Source organism: Quercus lobata, chromosome 11 (genome assembly GCF_001633185.2).
Source record: "Quercus lobata isolate SW786 chromosome 11, ValleyOak3.0 Primary Assembly, whole genome shotgun sequence".
Lineage (NCBI taxonomy): Eukaryota > Viridiplantae > Streptophyta > Magnoliopsida > Fagales > Fagaceae > Quercus > Quercus lobata.
Window position 1 is genome coordinate 8,929,450 of NC_044914.1, and position 15,211 is coordinate 8,944,660.

At 34.1% G+C, this 15,211-nt stretch overlaps 1 protein-coding gene across 1 annotated transcript; it reads right to left on the reverse strand.

The window, feature by feature from the left end:
* Nucleotides 1–12,949: 12,949 nt before the first annotated feature.
* On the reverse strand, nucleotides 12,950–13,820 carry LOC115966350. Its single transcript, XM_031085598.1, has 2 exons — nucleotides 13,654–13,820; nucleotides 12,950–13,550 (listed from the first exon to the last, which is right to left on the reverse strand). The coding sequence occupies exons 1-2, from the start codon at nucleotides 13,818–13,820 to the stop codon at nucleotides 12,950–12,952; spliced, it is 768 nt and encodes a 255-aa protein (XP_030941458.1).
* Between the last annotated feature and the right edge of the window lie 1,391 nt (nucleotides 13,821–15,211).

Consider the following 15,211-nt stretch of genomic DNA (forward strand, 5'->3'; position numbering starts at 1 on the left):
CTTGCTCCAACACAACATACCACCACAAATCCAATTTCCAACATCACAAGTATAAAATTTTATAAGGTTTTCAACTAAAATTTACTTACTTTGCTCAAGCTAAGCTTACAACTTTCAGAAAAAATCCAAAGTTATTGCAAACAATGTGTATTTAGCCTGCAAAAGAAAAGTTAAACTTATAAGTACTTCAGCCTTTATAATGAATAGCTCTTATGAAAGGCTAAATATGTTACTGTGACAACATCCAATCCAAGCACAAAAAAAAGAAAAAAAAAGCCAATTCGACAATCTTACCAAAACCATCACAAGGAAATCTGGTTGTCATCTCTAGCATCAAACAATACAAATTCCTTCAACATCGGACACTTAAAAAAGAAATTAAAAAGAAAACAATTAAGACTAGCTGTAGTTAAGATTTAATTGTTATATGTAAGTTAAAGGACTAGAATTCTAGGGTTATTAAAGGCTATACTAAATAGCCTCTTTTGAGTCATTGTAGATGGCCTTTTCTTACTACTTATCAAAAAATAGATGGCCTTTACTTACCTACTTTATGAAATTGTACAACCTAACAGCTCTATATATATATATATATATATATATAAATATATGCCTTTTTAAGTTTTTTGTCATTAACTAAACAAGTTTAGTGAACAAATCCCTTAGTAGTATAAACCATACATGTTTCTTTCAAATAAAGAACACAACAGTATAAACAGAAACATAACATTTCAGCTCCTAAACTTGTTAATCCACATCCGCTAACATCAAAGATTTGATTTAACCCAACTAAGCATGGTAAAATTGTGTTCCTCACCTTGATACATCTCTTAGAGGCCAGAGATAGGATGATATAGGAAGATCACATATTGCACAACCAACTTAATGTCATAAAAATTAGTTCCTTCCAATTGATATTTAGGTTAAATGTAATACACAAACAACAAAGACCATGCAGCTTGAACTAGGGAAGTAAGACATATGACCTTGGAGGGGCAACATGCTTGCTAGACAAGTACTACTAAAGGAAAGGAATAACAACATCCCTAATGCAACAACCATTCACACACAAATCTCAAATACTAATTTATAATAGTCACAGAAGCTTGATGTAAACATGGAATAAAATATCGAATACTCAATCAAGTTTAATGAACTTTCTTGTTAGTACTAGAAACCTAAATAAATAAACCAAAATTTCCAGAATGAATTCATTAATTCCATTATTCTAATTCAGTTTGAACTCGATTGAACATTATTCTGAATTTGATAAGAGCTGTAAAATTCATACTCCTAAATCCAAAAGAACACAACTCCTACAATTGTTGGCACAAAATTTCTCAACAAAAGAAATTTTTTTATCTTTTGTGTTAAAAGAAATTTCTCAACAAACTATGTATTTAAGGGAATGAAAGAAAAATAAATAAAAAATAAAAAATAAAAAATAAGAAATACCTTACCGATCGTCGCGAATGGCAACGGCAACGGCGACGGCGACGATTCAATGGCAACGGCAACGGCAACGGAAACGGTGGGTGTTCGTCGGCATTTCTTTTGCAACGCTTCAACGGCAACGGCGACGGCAACGCTTCAATGGCAACGGCAACGGCAACGCTTCAACGGCAATGGCAACGGAAACGGTGGGTGTTCGTCGGTATTTCTTTTGCAATGTTTCAACGGCGACGGCGACGCTTCAACAACAACGACAACGGCAATGGCAACGCTTCAATGGCAACAACGACGGCAACGGCAACGGTTTGGGTTCATCGGCATTTTTTTTTGTTTGGGTTTCTCTCTTTTTTTTTGAGCGTGGGTTTCTCTCTTTTTTTTTGAGCATGAGTTTCTCAGTTTTTTGTTTTGCTGAGTGTGTTAGCTTTGTTTGGGAGTATTTATAGTGGTATTTTAGCGACGAAATTTTTTCGTCGCTAAAGACCACTTTTTGTGACGAAACATAAATTTGTCACTAGAAGTGGGCAATAAAAGACCACTTTATAGCGACAAAATGCTTTCGTCGCTGTTTCCTACTTCTAGTGACGAATTTCTTTTTCGTCACTAAAGAAACCATTTTTTTGTTAAGATTAAATTTCATCGCTGTAGCATATTTTTAGTGACAAATTTCTGTTTCGTCACAAAAGGACCCAGAATTTGTTAAACTTTTAGCGACGAATTTTATTTTCGTCACTAAAGAAACCATTTTTTGTTAACATTTTTAGCGACGAAATTTAACTTTCGTCGCTGTAGTATACTTTTAGTGACGAATTTAGATTTCCTCACTAAAAATATATAAGTGCAAAACGATTATTATTTTTAGTGACGAATATGTTTCGTCACTAATTCTTCCTTATAGCGACGAAAGGATTTTCGTCACTAATACTATCCACAGCAATACCTACAGTGACGAAATATTTCGTCACTATAGATTAATTACACTCCCGCCAAAATTTCCCTCTGCTAGCGCCCATTTTTTAGATCTCAATAGCGATGAAATTTATTTTTCCTCGCTAAATGTTATAATTTTTTTAACTATTAGTGACGAAATTCATATTTCGTCACTAAAGCTGTATTTTTAGTGACGAAAAATATTTCCTCACTAATTTTCGTCACTAAAAATACATTTTGTTGTAGTGAAATACTGTCGGAATAAGAACAAGCTAGTCTCACCACCGCGTACCCTTGGCATGATGGTCACACTCTATAAGTATCCAAGAGGGAGCTTCATACACATATATACTTAGATTAAGTTAGAGTAGAATTTCTATCTTGTAAAAAAGAAAAAAGAATAACTAGTCTTAGATTTCCTTAGCGGTTTTATAACATCCCAACACAATAACCTCAGTAGGTTAAGAGGCCTCATTTTGGCCATTTAGAAGGTGTCTCAAATGAAGAAGCAAACACAATATTAGTGTTAGGTTCTAAGACTTTAGGAACTAATGTATTAGAACTTCAATGTGTATTATGTTGGCAAACCATGATCAAAACATAAAGTCTAGTTTAGGCTTACTCAAAGTATGATTTGATGTAAACTTGGTATCGAGTAATTTCAGGAATTACTATTCAAAATCTGTAAGCATCGATTGATCGAAAATTAGACTCGATTGATCAAACCTCGTGAATCAGTAATTTTCTATAGAATAATTAAAGCAACCCAAGCCCAATAAACATGTAGGGTTAAGTGTTTTACTCCTACTATATAAAGGAAACCCTAAGCACGTTTTTATAAGGCTTTTCAGAGAGAGAATAATATGTCTCTTTTGTAGATCTAGGGTTTTGTATCCAAAAGCTCTCTCATGTCTTCTATCGGTATTATTCTTTTAAGAATCTCAGGATCTGGTGTTGTAGAAGTTGCTGCATATAAGATTAACGTCTAATGAGATCCAAAATATTTGAGTGGACTCTCAAAGTCACAAGCAGGTGAGCTTGTGTTGTTGCAAAGGCCTAATAGAGAAAGAGTTCATGGATTTGAAGTTTGCACGTAGCCGTGTCAGTAAGTTCTACATGTGATAGCAATAGGATGTTAGTGGTCTAAATATTATTGTAAACTTTGATTCTCTATAGTGGATTTGGTTTTTACCTTGAGAATAACTAAGTTAAATCCTCCCCAGGTTTTTTACTGGTTTGGTTTTCCTAGGTTATCATATCATTGTATTCTTTTTTTTTCCACTGCTTTGCATGATATGATTGTTTTGTTTTAACCTAGATCTGAATAACAAACCTAAGTATTCACTTGGTTAATTAATTCGGTTAAACAATTTAGTTTACAGGGGTCTAAAACCTAACAATTAGAAATCTTTATGAAAATTTTGAGCAAGGTTGATCAGGTAACACATGAAATACTTCAATTTTCACTAATATTTTCCCTTACTTTATTACTTGCCAATACAAGTGCTTAAGCCTTCAATGCTGCAAATGATTCAATAAGTTCTTCCTCTCAATGCAAGAGGAAAGTGTATCAACTCGTCATTTCAAGCATATACCATCAAGATTCCAAAAGTGGTAAATTATCAATGGAAAAAGTTAACGATGCCTTAAGGCATTAGTTTATTAAATATTTTTAGAAACTTTTTATAAGTTCACAAATTTTTACATTTTCTATAAAAGTAATATAAAAACTTTCTTTAAACAGTCTATTAATAAATGCCCCAATGGTACCCGCCATTAACAATATATAAAGTAACATGGAATACTTACCATCTTCATTTATTGTCTTAAAAAGGAGGTCCCTAGAAGGAAGCTCTTGCAATGCAGCAACTACGGCTTTTTTAGCAGTCCATCCATGGTATGGACCAAAAACTTGCTCAAAATCTACTGTACTTGGCTCAGCGAGGGAATTTTCCCTGTCATAGTGGAAGTCGTCATAGATTTATTTTCAAATAAAAATGATCTACCGAAGGTGATAAAAAGACAAAGAAGTAAAAAAGGTATTATGAAAGAATAGTACACATGCAGACAATATAATGCTTCTTTATGATAATTAATTATACATTAAGCAAGATTAATTCCTCACAAATCTTCTAAAAAAAAAATTCCTCTCTCACACACATGTGCACACACACACTAATTAATGAGTATATAAAAGTTATCTATTTTAGTGATAAACATATAAAAAATATATATATCAAAAAAAGAACTTATTATCTATTTTCAAAGTATGCACGTTGACCATTTTTATTAGAATAAAATCATCTATTATTATACATCTCTTAAGTGAAATTCTTAAAAAATTCAATATAGAGTGACAACCATGAATGATAAATAATAATATTAAATAAAAATATAAGAGTAGCTTGTTTGTATTACCACTGAGTCAATCATCCAATTCTTTTTTCTTTTTCTTTTTTCAAATAAGACTATAAGAGTAGAATTGATCATTGGGCTTTTTTCTTCTATTGTTGGAGTGGGGGAGAGGGGGAATTCAGCCTGTAAAGGGTGGCTTTTACTTGGCTACATTCATGAAATGGGCCTATATATTAACCCAAGTTTAACAGAAGTGAATCGAGCTCACTACTCACTCCAATACAAATAACGAAAACCAATGGTGCATTATGAAGGACTACTCAAATACACTCAGTCATAAAAAATAAAAATAAAAAAAGGACATTCATTGTAAAGAAAGGATATATATATTCTTGCATTGTCTTAAATATGACATAAAAAAATGGGAATAAAGAAAATGGTGGTGATTGGTGAATGAGAGGGAGGGGGAGAGAGAGAGAGAGTTGCCAATATTTAGAAGCTAGGCCTTAAGTCCGAAGCATAAATTTGGTTTATGAGGTAGATCAAGTTTGATTAATGCTTGATGTAAAGTTGTGATTTACAACTTGTTTTATGTTGACTTTATTCCATGACAAAAAGTGTTGTAATTGCTTTAATTTTTTTTCCTTGTATTTTGTGAGATTTTATTGTATTAGATTTAGTATTAAGTTGGTGAAAACTCAAGCTTAATTGAAGATCAGTGCAATTCTCGACTAGCTCGCGAGAAGTTTGTGAGAAGGGTTCCTGCGAAAAGGGCATGTGAGGAGCACATGACTGGAAGCTGAAGAGTCATGTCAGGCTGTCATTTTTTGCGAGTATCTCGTGAGTAAGGCCTTCCCACGAAGTAGTCACGAAACATTCTACCTAGAGGATTTTTAAGTGTAATTTTCTTACCCTTCACTCATACTATATATACCATCATTACCCACAAATATAAATGATGTTATTCAGGGAGAAAAACCTTAGATAGGTTTTCTACAACACACACCCATCTTTTTGAGAGAGAGCTACTCATCCTTAGTGAGAAATCATTGTAGCCTCTTCTTCTTCCCTCTCCCATTGTCATACCTTGAGATGAGATTTGTACCCAAACATAATCCACACTTATTTAGAGTGTAGAGAGTATTTTGGAGCTTGAGAAGCTTTGGGGAATTGCCAAAAGAAGTCGGTGAGGTTTTGGTGGATGCAATCGGGCGTATTGCGGGATCCGGAGAGCTAGACAAGACACGGTTCCGAGAAGCCTTGTTGGAGTAGGAGCTTAGAGGGCTTAGGTGTATCGGGTAGATTAGGCTTGGAGGGTCTCTTACTAACCCATGTATTTCAACTGATTGTCTAGTGGATCGATTACCGCTTGGAGGGCGACGGAGAGGTTTTTTGCCAACTTCTTTGGTTTTCTCTTCGATAACACATCAATGTGTTATCTTGTGTTTGCATTCTTCTTCCCTACTCTTTTACCTTTCATTTTATTGTTGTGGTTTTATGATTATGGGATTAGAGTAGTTTATTTGTTTATCCGCTCGTATTTACTTTATTCCGCACTTAGTATAAGTTAGAGTAAAATCAATCGAGTCGTAATATTTTCATTTGGGGGTCTAAACAGCTCTTGTGTTTAACACATTTTCGAGCTTTCAATTGGTATCAGAGCGAATACACTTGTATTGGTTTCATTACCTAAGTGTGATCCTTGACCCCGTGTGTGGTTTGCCATGGATTGTGTTTTGTATGCTTCTATGGATGTAATTGAGTGTAACATGTCATGTGTTTACGAAAATACCTCTATAAATGTTAATTCTCATAATTGTGATGACATGTTACATGAATCTATGGGTGTTGTTGTTGATATTCAAAATGTCAAACTCTTAAAAAAAAAAAAGGATAATAAGTTTCATGAGAATTTCAGTAAGTTCATTTGTGAAAATGATGATTTGATTACTAAGCTTAATGAATCCAATAAATTGGTTGAAAAGTATAAGAAACTTGCTAAACAGTTCTTGAAAAACTAAAGGAGTTTGAGTGTTTGAATATGGACTTGGATGCTAAACTTGTTTTGTCTAACAAACTCGTTGATGATCTTAAATCTGAAAAATGAATCTCTTAAAATGCATGCCAAGTGTTTGATTGCTAAACCTATTACTAAAAAAGATGAAAATATTTGTTGCAATCATGTTGTGGTACCCGATTTTGTGCCTATTGTGTGTTCTACCTCAAAAGACAAATCGGTGTACATTCCTCCACACAAAAGAAATTAAAAAGTAGAAAGAAAGGCTTTTAAGCCTAAGCCTCTGTTTAGGTCCCATCCTAGGGAATTGAGTGGATCTAAGTTTGTTCTTACTTGCCACCATTGTGATGTGATTAGTCATATAAGGCCTCAATGTCAAAAGTCGAAGAGAGAACAAACCCATGTTATTAGATCCATTCCCAAAAGGCCTAGTAGACCCAAACACATTGTTTGTCAACATTGTGGTGCTTTTGATCATTTAAGACCTTAATACTCTAAGTTTCATGCTTTTAAAAGAATCAAAAGAAAAGAGAAACTTGAGCTTCTTGGAAGTTGTGCTAAAAATGGTAAATCGGATTTGAGTGAAAATAGCATGTTGTTAAATAAAGTGTTTAATGCTCTTAACTCCTTGTCTATGTGCATCTTCGGTTCTCATCCTTCCAACCTTCGTCTCGCTTCTCATGAGACACTTATTCCAAACAATCGTTTCATTTGGATGAGGAAGGGTTCCTATGGTTTACCTTTTGCTCTTTTAGTCCTTAATCTAATTCTTTCAATCTCTGTAGGACCCTTAATGCATTAGATGTTTTACTGTCATGCATTTGTGCATCATGCATTTCTTTATATGTATTGTTTTTGTTGTTTTTTTGCATTTGATTTTACTTTTATGCTTTTGTTTTTGTGTGTGTAAAAAAAAAAAAAAAAAAAAAAAAAAAAAAAAAAAAAACACATAAAAAGTAAAAAATTCAAAAAGTTTGATCGTATATGTTTGAGCACATATCTTATGTGAGTTTAGCCGAGTACCTTCGTACTAATGGCGTAGCGCATTTACGAGCTTAGCTTGTTTTGTATGCACATATATCTTTATGGGAAAAATCTTGAAATCTATGTGTGACTGTTATAAATTGATCTTCAAGATTGTCATGAATAATTGGTCAATAGTTTTGTTAGTTTTGATACATGCATAGACTTGTGTCTATATATCTTCCCACATTTTTTTATGTTTTTGCTTAAAGAGCTCAATACATGTAAATCTCAAAATGAAAAGAGATAATGAATTGTAAAAGCCGTCGCACATACTAGTATTTGACTAGGAAAAAGAAAAAGCGACATGTTTTGAAATGTATGGTGCTCAAAAAACCAAAGGCTTATTCTTAATATTGAAATATCAAAAATTTTAAGCACCGATCTCAAAATGAGATGTATTGTCAAAAAATGATTAAAAGTTATGATTTGTAAAGAAGCCAAATGAAAAGCTTATAATATTTGTACTCCCTCCATCTCACTTTGTTTGTCCTCTATTCCATTTTGGGATGTTCCAAAATATTGTCCTATTTCTAAAAATAAAAGTCATTAATTTACTAATGTTCCTATTATACCCCTATTTACGAATGTTCCTATTAATAATTCAATTTTTTGATAAATTTATTTAAGGGTAGTTTTGAAAACTTATATATTTTTAAAAGGTAGACAAGACAATAAATGATGTTTCCTTAAAAAGTTTGAATTTTCAAATAGGACAAACAAAGTGGGACGGAGGGAGTAATAAATTTCTTATGGGAGGTCATATATGTTCATTTCTATAATTGAGATAGACCACTTGTCTTAGTATTAGTTGTGTATGACTTAATTGAATTGATCATTGAAGTTTCACTCTGAACTAAGGACTATTCTACATTTGATACACACACACAACACACAAGTCTAATGTTCAATGAATGCTTATTTCATTTGTGTGATTGTACATGTTCAAATGTGATGTGTGTGTGCTCAACCATATGTGGATCAAGCCAAAAAGATTTTTGTTCTTTTTGTTTGCTTTTGGAAGTGATTTGTATCACCCATGTTTTTCAAAGTTTTTCAAATTGTTTTTGAAATTGTTTTTGTGTGGAAAAACATGTTTTCTGAGTGTTTTCGTGACTTATTTCATGTGTAAGTTCAGTCACGAGTTAAAGGGTCCAATTCTCAAACTTTTCAGCTTTGGATAGAGAGTTTCGCGACTGTTTCGCAGCTATTTCGGGAGTAAAGCTTACCAACGAAATACCAGCAAAATTTTCAGGATGCTAACTAGCGAAATTACCAGCAAAAATTTCCAGATCAGCTTTTAAAGGGAATTTCTTGGAACATTTGTTTTAAACTTCTCTCATCTTCTCCCAAACCCTTATTTTAATGTTTCTATATCGAAACCCAACTAAATTCAAGTATTTTTCATTCCATTAACATCTCTAAGGTAATCTTTAACACTTTTCACTGATTTTGATCCTTAGATTATGTTTTTGGGGGTTTTATGTTCATAGTTGGGATTTTCTCAAATGAGAGTTGGAAAACTTATTTTTTATCAGTCTTTTTGCTTGGGCTTTGTTTTAAATGATGATTTACTTTGGATGTTGGCCCCTTGTGGCAAAAATAACACGTATTTAGGCAAGATTTTCATATGTTCATGCATTGTCTAACATAATTGTGTAGTGTGTGCACTCTATGTGTTTGATATAATGCCCAAATGACATTTTGTTATTGTTTTGGACTCCGATGAGTATCAAAATTTGTAGGGATCACCATAATTATTTATGTTTACCATGTTTTAATCATTGGTGGTGTGTTTTATACACTTTGCCCCATGAGTGCTTATTCATGCATTGGTCATGCATCTCACATGCACATTAGATGCACCATGCTACACACACTCTAACACTTGACATGTTTTGCATTCACTCATGCTAATTAAGTCTTTCTAGACCTTTTAGCACATATAACATGTTCTTGTGTCTATGTTATGCCTAGGTCTATATCATGTTCCATCATCCTTAGCATGTCATGTTTACTCTATGCTTTGTAGCATTTTTTAGATGTTTTTGTCTTTCGTTTGAGTTTCATTTTCTCATTCATCTTGCACCCCTCATACATCATCTTTTACCCTTGTTCATATCTTCTTTTCTTTCCCTCCTTCCTCTTAATTCATTTGTCTATTCGTGACAAAAAGGGGGAGAGTACACCGAAGAGTATATCAATGTGTTTCGTCATTTCTATATGACTCATGTGCACATTCTTAGGGTGAGAAATTCTACCTCATGTACATTCGTAGGGAGAGAAAGCCATAGGAGAGATACATATACCAAGGGGGAGAAGACATTCTTTTATGACATTATTTTATGAGAAAACCTTGTTGTATTTGCTTTACATTATGCTTGTTTTCTCGTTGTTTATGGTGCTTTAAGTTACATTTAGTATCTATGCTTTGTTGCTCTTATCGCATCATGCTTATACATTGGACATGCATCTATCCTTATGCTATTGTGCTTTATTGGTTGCATGTTCGGACGATCATTTGATTGCTATATGATTATTGTAGTCATTTTCATATGACTGTTTTGGTGTATGATCAAGTTGCTCACATGTTTCACATCATGTTTACTTGATCGCAATTTACTTGTTACATTATACTTGTCCTTTTATCACTTAATTTACCTTGAGGGTCTAATGCGTTTTGTGCAAGTGTTTTAGGTTACAAGTATATATGTTCCAAGTTCATCACAGCTTCTGGATTTAGGTGTAAGTGAATTTTGCCATTGTTCCCAAACTAACGTTTAAGTCTAGAGTCTATTATAGGGTGTTTTGTCACGGAATAGCCAAGGGGGGGGGATTGTAAAGTTGTGATTTACAACTATGTTTTATGTTGACTTTATTCCATGACAAAAAGTGTTGTAATTGCTTTAATTTTGTTCCTTGTATTTTGTGGGATTTTATTGTATTAGATTTAGTATTAAGTTGGTGAAGACTCAAACTTAATTGAAGATTAGTGCATTTTGCGACTAGCTCGCGAGAAGGGTTCCTGTGAAAAGGGCATGTGAGAAGCATATGACTGGAAGCTAAAGAGTCGTGCCAGACTGTTATTTTCGCGAGTGTCTCGCAGGTAAGGCCTTCTCGCGAGGTAGTTGCGAAACATTATACTTAAAGGATTTTAAGTGTGACTTTCTTACCCTTCACCCATACTATATATACTCTTATTACCCACAAATGTAAATAAGGCTATTCAGAGAGAAAAACCCTAGATAGGTTTTCTATAACACACACACCCATCTTTTTGAGAGGGAGCTACTCATCTTTAGTGAAAAATCATTGTAGTCTCTTCTTCTTTCCTTTCTCATTGTCATATCTTGAGAGGAGATTTGTACCCAAACACAACCCACACCTATTCAGAGTTTTGAGAGTGTTTTGGAGCTTGGGAAGCTTTGGGGAAGACAAGACATAGTTCCGAGAAGCCTTATTGGAGTAGGAGCTTGGAGAGCTTAGGTGCATCGGATAGATTAGGCTTAGAGGATCTCTTACTAACTCATGTATCCCAACTGATTGTCTAGTGGATCGATTACCGCTTAGAGGGCGGTGGAGAAGTTTTTCGCTGAGTTCTTCAGTTTCCTTTTCGATAACACATCGACGTATTATCTTGTGTTTGCATTCTTCTTCCCTACTTTTTTACCTTTCATTTTACTGTTGTGGTTTTATGATTATGGGTTAGAGTAGTTTATTTGTTTATCCGCTCGCATTTACTCTATTCCGCACTTAGTATAAGTTAGAATAAAATCAATCGAGCCGTAATATTTTAATTTGGGGGTCTAAACAACTCTTATGTCTAACACATTTTCAAGCTTTCACTTGACTTGGAATGAGGCTTTATTATATCAAGGATATGTATAATATCCATGTTTAGGCAATGATCGAAAGTTCTGGTTATGTCATTGGGTCATTGAAAGAATGGCAACCATGAACAATGGGCTTTTTGGGCATTAAAACATCTTAGTTTGCTACACTTTTGGATAAGGACAAAATTTATCTATAAAATAGGTTGTAACCTTAGACCACAACCTTACTCGATATCTTTTTATTGAAAGTAAATTTTGACAAATCTACTATTGAATTACATCTTATTCTTATATCCATTGTAAAAATAGTTATTAAAATTCGGTTTTAAATAATAATACAATTCTTTTACACCACCTTTTTTGCCACAACTTGTACATATGTTAAATCATGCCAATCTCTCTCATCCACTTGGGTTTACTTGATTAGTCCTATTTTAGAATTGTAATGATATAATGTTTTGGCAATTAAAGTCTAATTTTTATAATTAAAGTTTAATGTTGGTTTATTTGATTCCACGCAATTAAAGTCTTATCATTCCACTCCCAGCCAAATTATTGTAAGAAAAACTAAATAAAAAAGTCTAATGATATGACGACACTTATCTTCTTGCTTGGATAAAGATAGAAACTAGCTCTTAGTCAAATTAAATTTAAAACAAAGAATTAAGGTATGAAAGGGCAATAGTTTGACATACCCGCTAGAAAGATTTTGCTCCAGCATAACCCTGACCAAGTCAATTACACGCTTAACCGCACCAGATTTCTGCTATGGCTACTATTACTTTTCGCAAAGCTAGTTTCAATTTCAGCCTCCACCATAGCCTGTATTGAATCGTATTTCTTCAAAGCTTCCCTGAGATTATTAATCTTTAATTATATTACAGATAGCAGGTGAGAGTTAGTAGACTGCCGAGTATGAGAGGAGAGTAATGAAGAAAATAAATATTGAAAATACCCTCTAAAAAAGTGTATCGATCTAAGTTGCACGGACACGGACACGGACACAGACATAGACACGGATACGACACGGACACGGACACGGACACGGGGATACGGCAATTTTTGAAAAATAAGAACACGACATGGCGGGGACACAGCGGCGACACGGCGGTTAAATAATTAATTAAATTTTATATTTAGGCACATTTTTTAATATTTTTAGACATAAAATACATTTATGTCTAGAATTCAAATTATGTAAGAACTACAAATAAGTAAACTAACACCCAAAGTAGTACAATAATACACATAAAATGTTTAGAGTACAAACCATAAAAGGATAACAAGTTCAACATCAAACTAAAAACATAAAAGGATAACAAGTTTTAAACTTTCAAGATTATCACAGAACAACAACATCATTGTCATCAACATAGTCATTATTCTCAACAATACTTGTCTCCATCTCTGGCTCATCTAGTGTGAGATAAGCAATCTCAAGCAACCCAAGTCCTCCAAATGGTTCATCCCAATTATCTCCACCAATGTCCCACTTCTTAGATTCTCCAGTAGTGTACTTGGGCCTCCTCCTTGAAAGAAGTCGAAGATTAGAATGAACAAACACTAAATCTTCAGCACGTTTAGGAGTAATTCTATTCCTCCTCATACAATGGATGAAGCCATATGTACTCCAATTCCTCTCAGCACATGATAATGAGCAAGGCTGTTCAAGAAGCTTTAGAGCTAAAGTTTGAAGCAGTGGTAAAGTAGACCCATAAGTTGACCACCAAAGCATTGGATCGTAGTTCCACCTATCCTCCATGTTATCCTCATCATAAGTCTTTAATGCGTTAAACAAACCAAACTCCACATTAACTTTCTGCCTATCATCAGGATCAGGAAAGATCCTTTTGAGGCACTTGTTTCTCTCCACTGAAATTTCAGCATCCTTATGTGGCGCAACACGGCCTCTGACTTCCTCAATCCATTTACTAGTATAATACCTAGTTAAAAGCAAATAACTAAGTACAACTAATAAGTTTAGTTTATTTGTTTGGAAATGCCTAAAGAATATAAATGAAAAGATTAAAGAGATAGAAAAATTACTTCGGATTCAAGGAGTGGGCTAGGCAATGAAGTGGTGTGCAATTTTTAGTCCACCATTCAATGAGTATATTGTGTACCACATCATAGAATTGAGACTCCTCATAGTCTTCCTTGCCTTCATGCTGGTATATTTCTTTCTTCACATTTTCTATCATAGAATCCCACATTTCATACACCTTATGGAGAATAGGTGCATCTGTGTCAGCCACTCAAAGCATCTCATAAATAGGTTCTGTGAATCTCAGAATATATGCAACCTTGTCCCACCACAAATCATTCAAAACATAATCCCTCACAGTTTGAGCTTTTCCTACATCATCTTCTCTATATGACATCCATTCCTCACTAACGATCATATTTCGAAGATTTTGTTTTACTTGAAACAATCTTTTAAGCATGATGATTATTGAAGCAAATCGTGTTTCAGCAACAGCAAGTAACTTCAAAGGGGAATATGAATTAAAAATTGCTAATCTCATAGAATTATTTGTGATGAAAATACGAATGAAAGTTGCCTCATCTGAAACTTGTGCAATCCAGTTACATTCATTATATGCAACCTCATTCTGCAAAGAGTACTTAGGTGCACATATATTCTTCAAAGCCAAATTAAGAGTATGCACAACACAAGGTGACCAAAATATATAAGGATATTCAGCTTCAACAATAGATCCTGTAGCCTTCATAACAGACGCATTATCGGTAATAATTTGGACAACATGTTGATGCCCAACCTCACCAATGACCTTTAGAAACAAGTCAGCAATGAAGTGCTTGTCTTTGTACTCTTTGGTACCATCAATGGATTTGATAAAAATTGGCCCCTTCTATGATGTAGCCATAAAATTGATAAGTGGCCTTTTTTATACATATGTCCACCCATCACTTACAATGCTTAGACCCTTTTCTTTCCAAGTGTCTTTAATTGCCCTCAACAACTTCTCAATATGTGCCCTCTCTTTTTGCAACAAAGTTGTACTTTATTTATTGTAACCCAGAGGAACATAGCCCACTAAATTATTATTAGCTGCAAACTTGATCATCTCAATCCAATACGGGTTCTTAGCAAAGTGAAAGGGTAAACCAGCAGAATAAAATGTCCTAGCAATAAGAGAATCTAATTGCTCTCGACATTGATTGTTAAAAGCCCTCTCCAAAGGAGAATTCCCAACCCCCCTTTTTTTTGTGGAAAAAATGGATGACTTGTAGTTGTACTACTCTTCCTACTGTCAAAATTAGGACTAGTAGGAGAATCAGTTGGTAAAGACACTAGCTTAGGCTTCTTCAATCTACGCGAAGATTCCTCAAACGCATCTTCTAATTTCTGCATTTCATTCTGATACTCATCTCCAACCTTGGCACATGCTTGTATTCCAAACTTAGGCAGTTTTAACAAGTGTGCCTTCACCCTTGAATAAGACCCCTTGAAAGTTTTTTCAAAATAGTTACATTTGAAAGAAACATTCCCACCACCAATACTTGCTTTTTCTAACCTAGTAACATATTTCCATAAAGGAGCAGCAGCTGTCTCAGCTGATGATTTCTCACTTTCATTTTC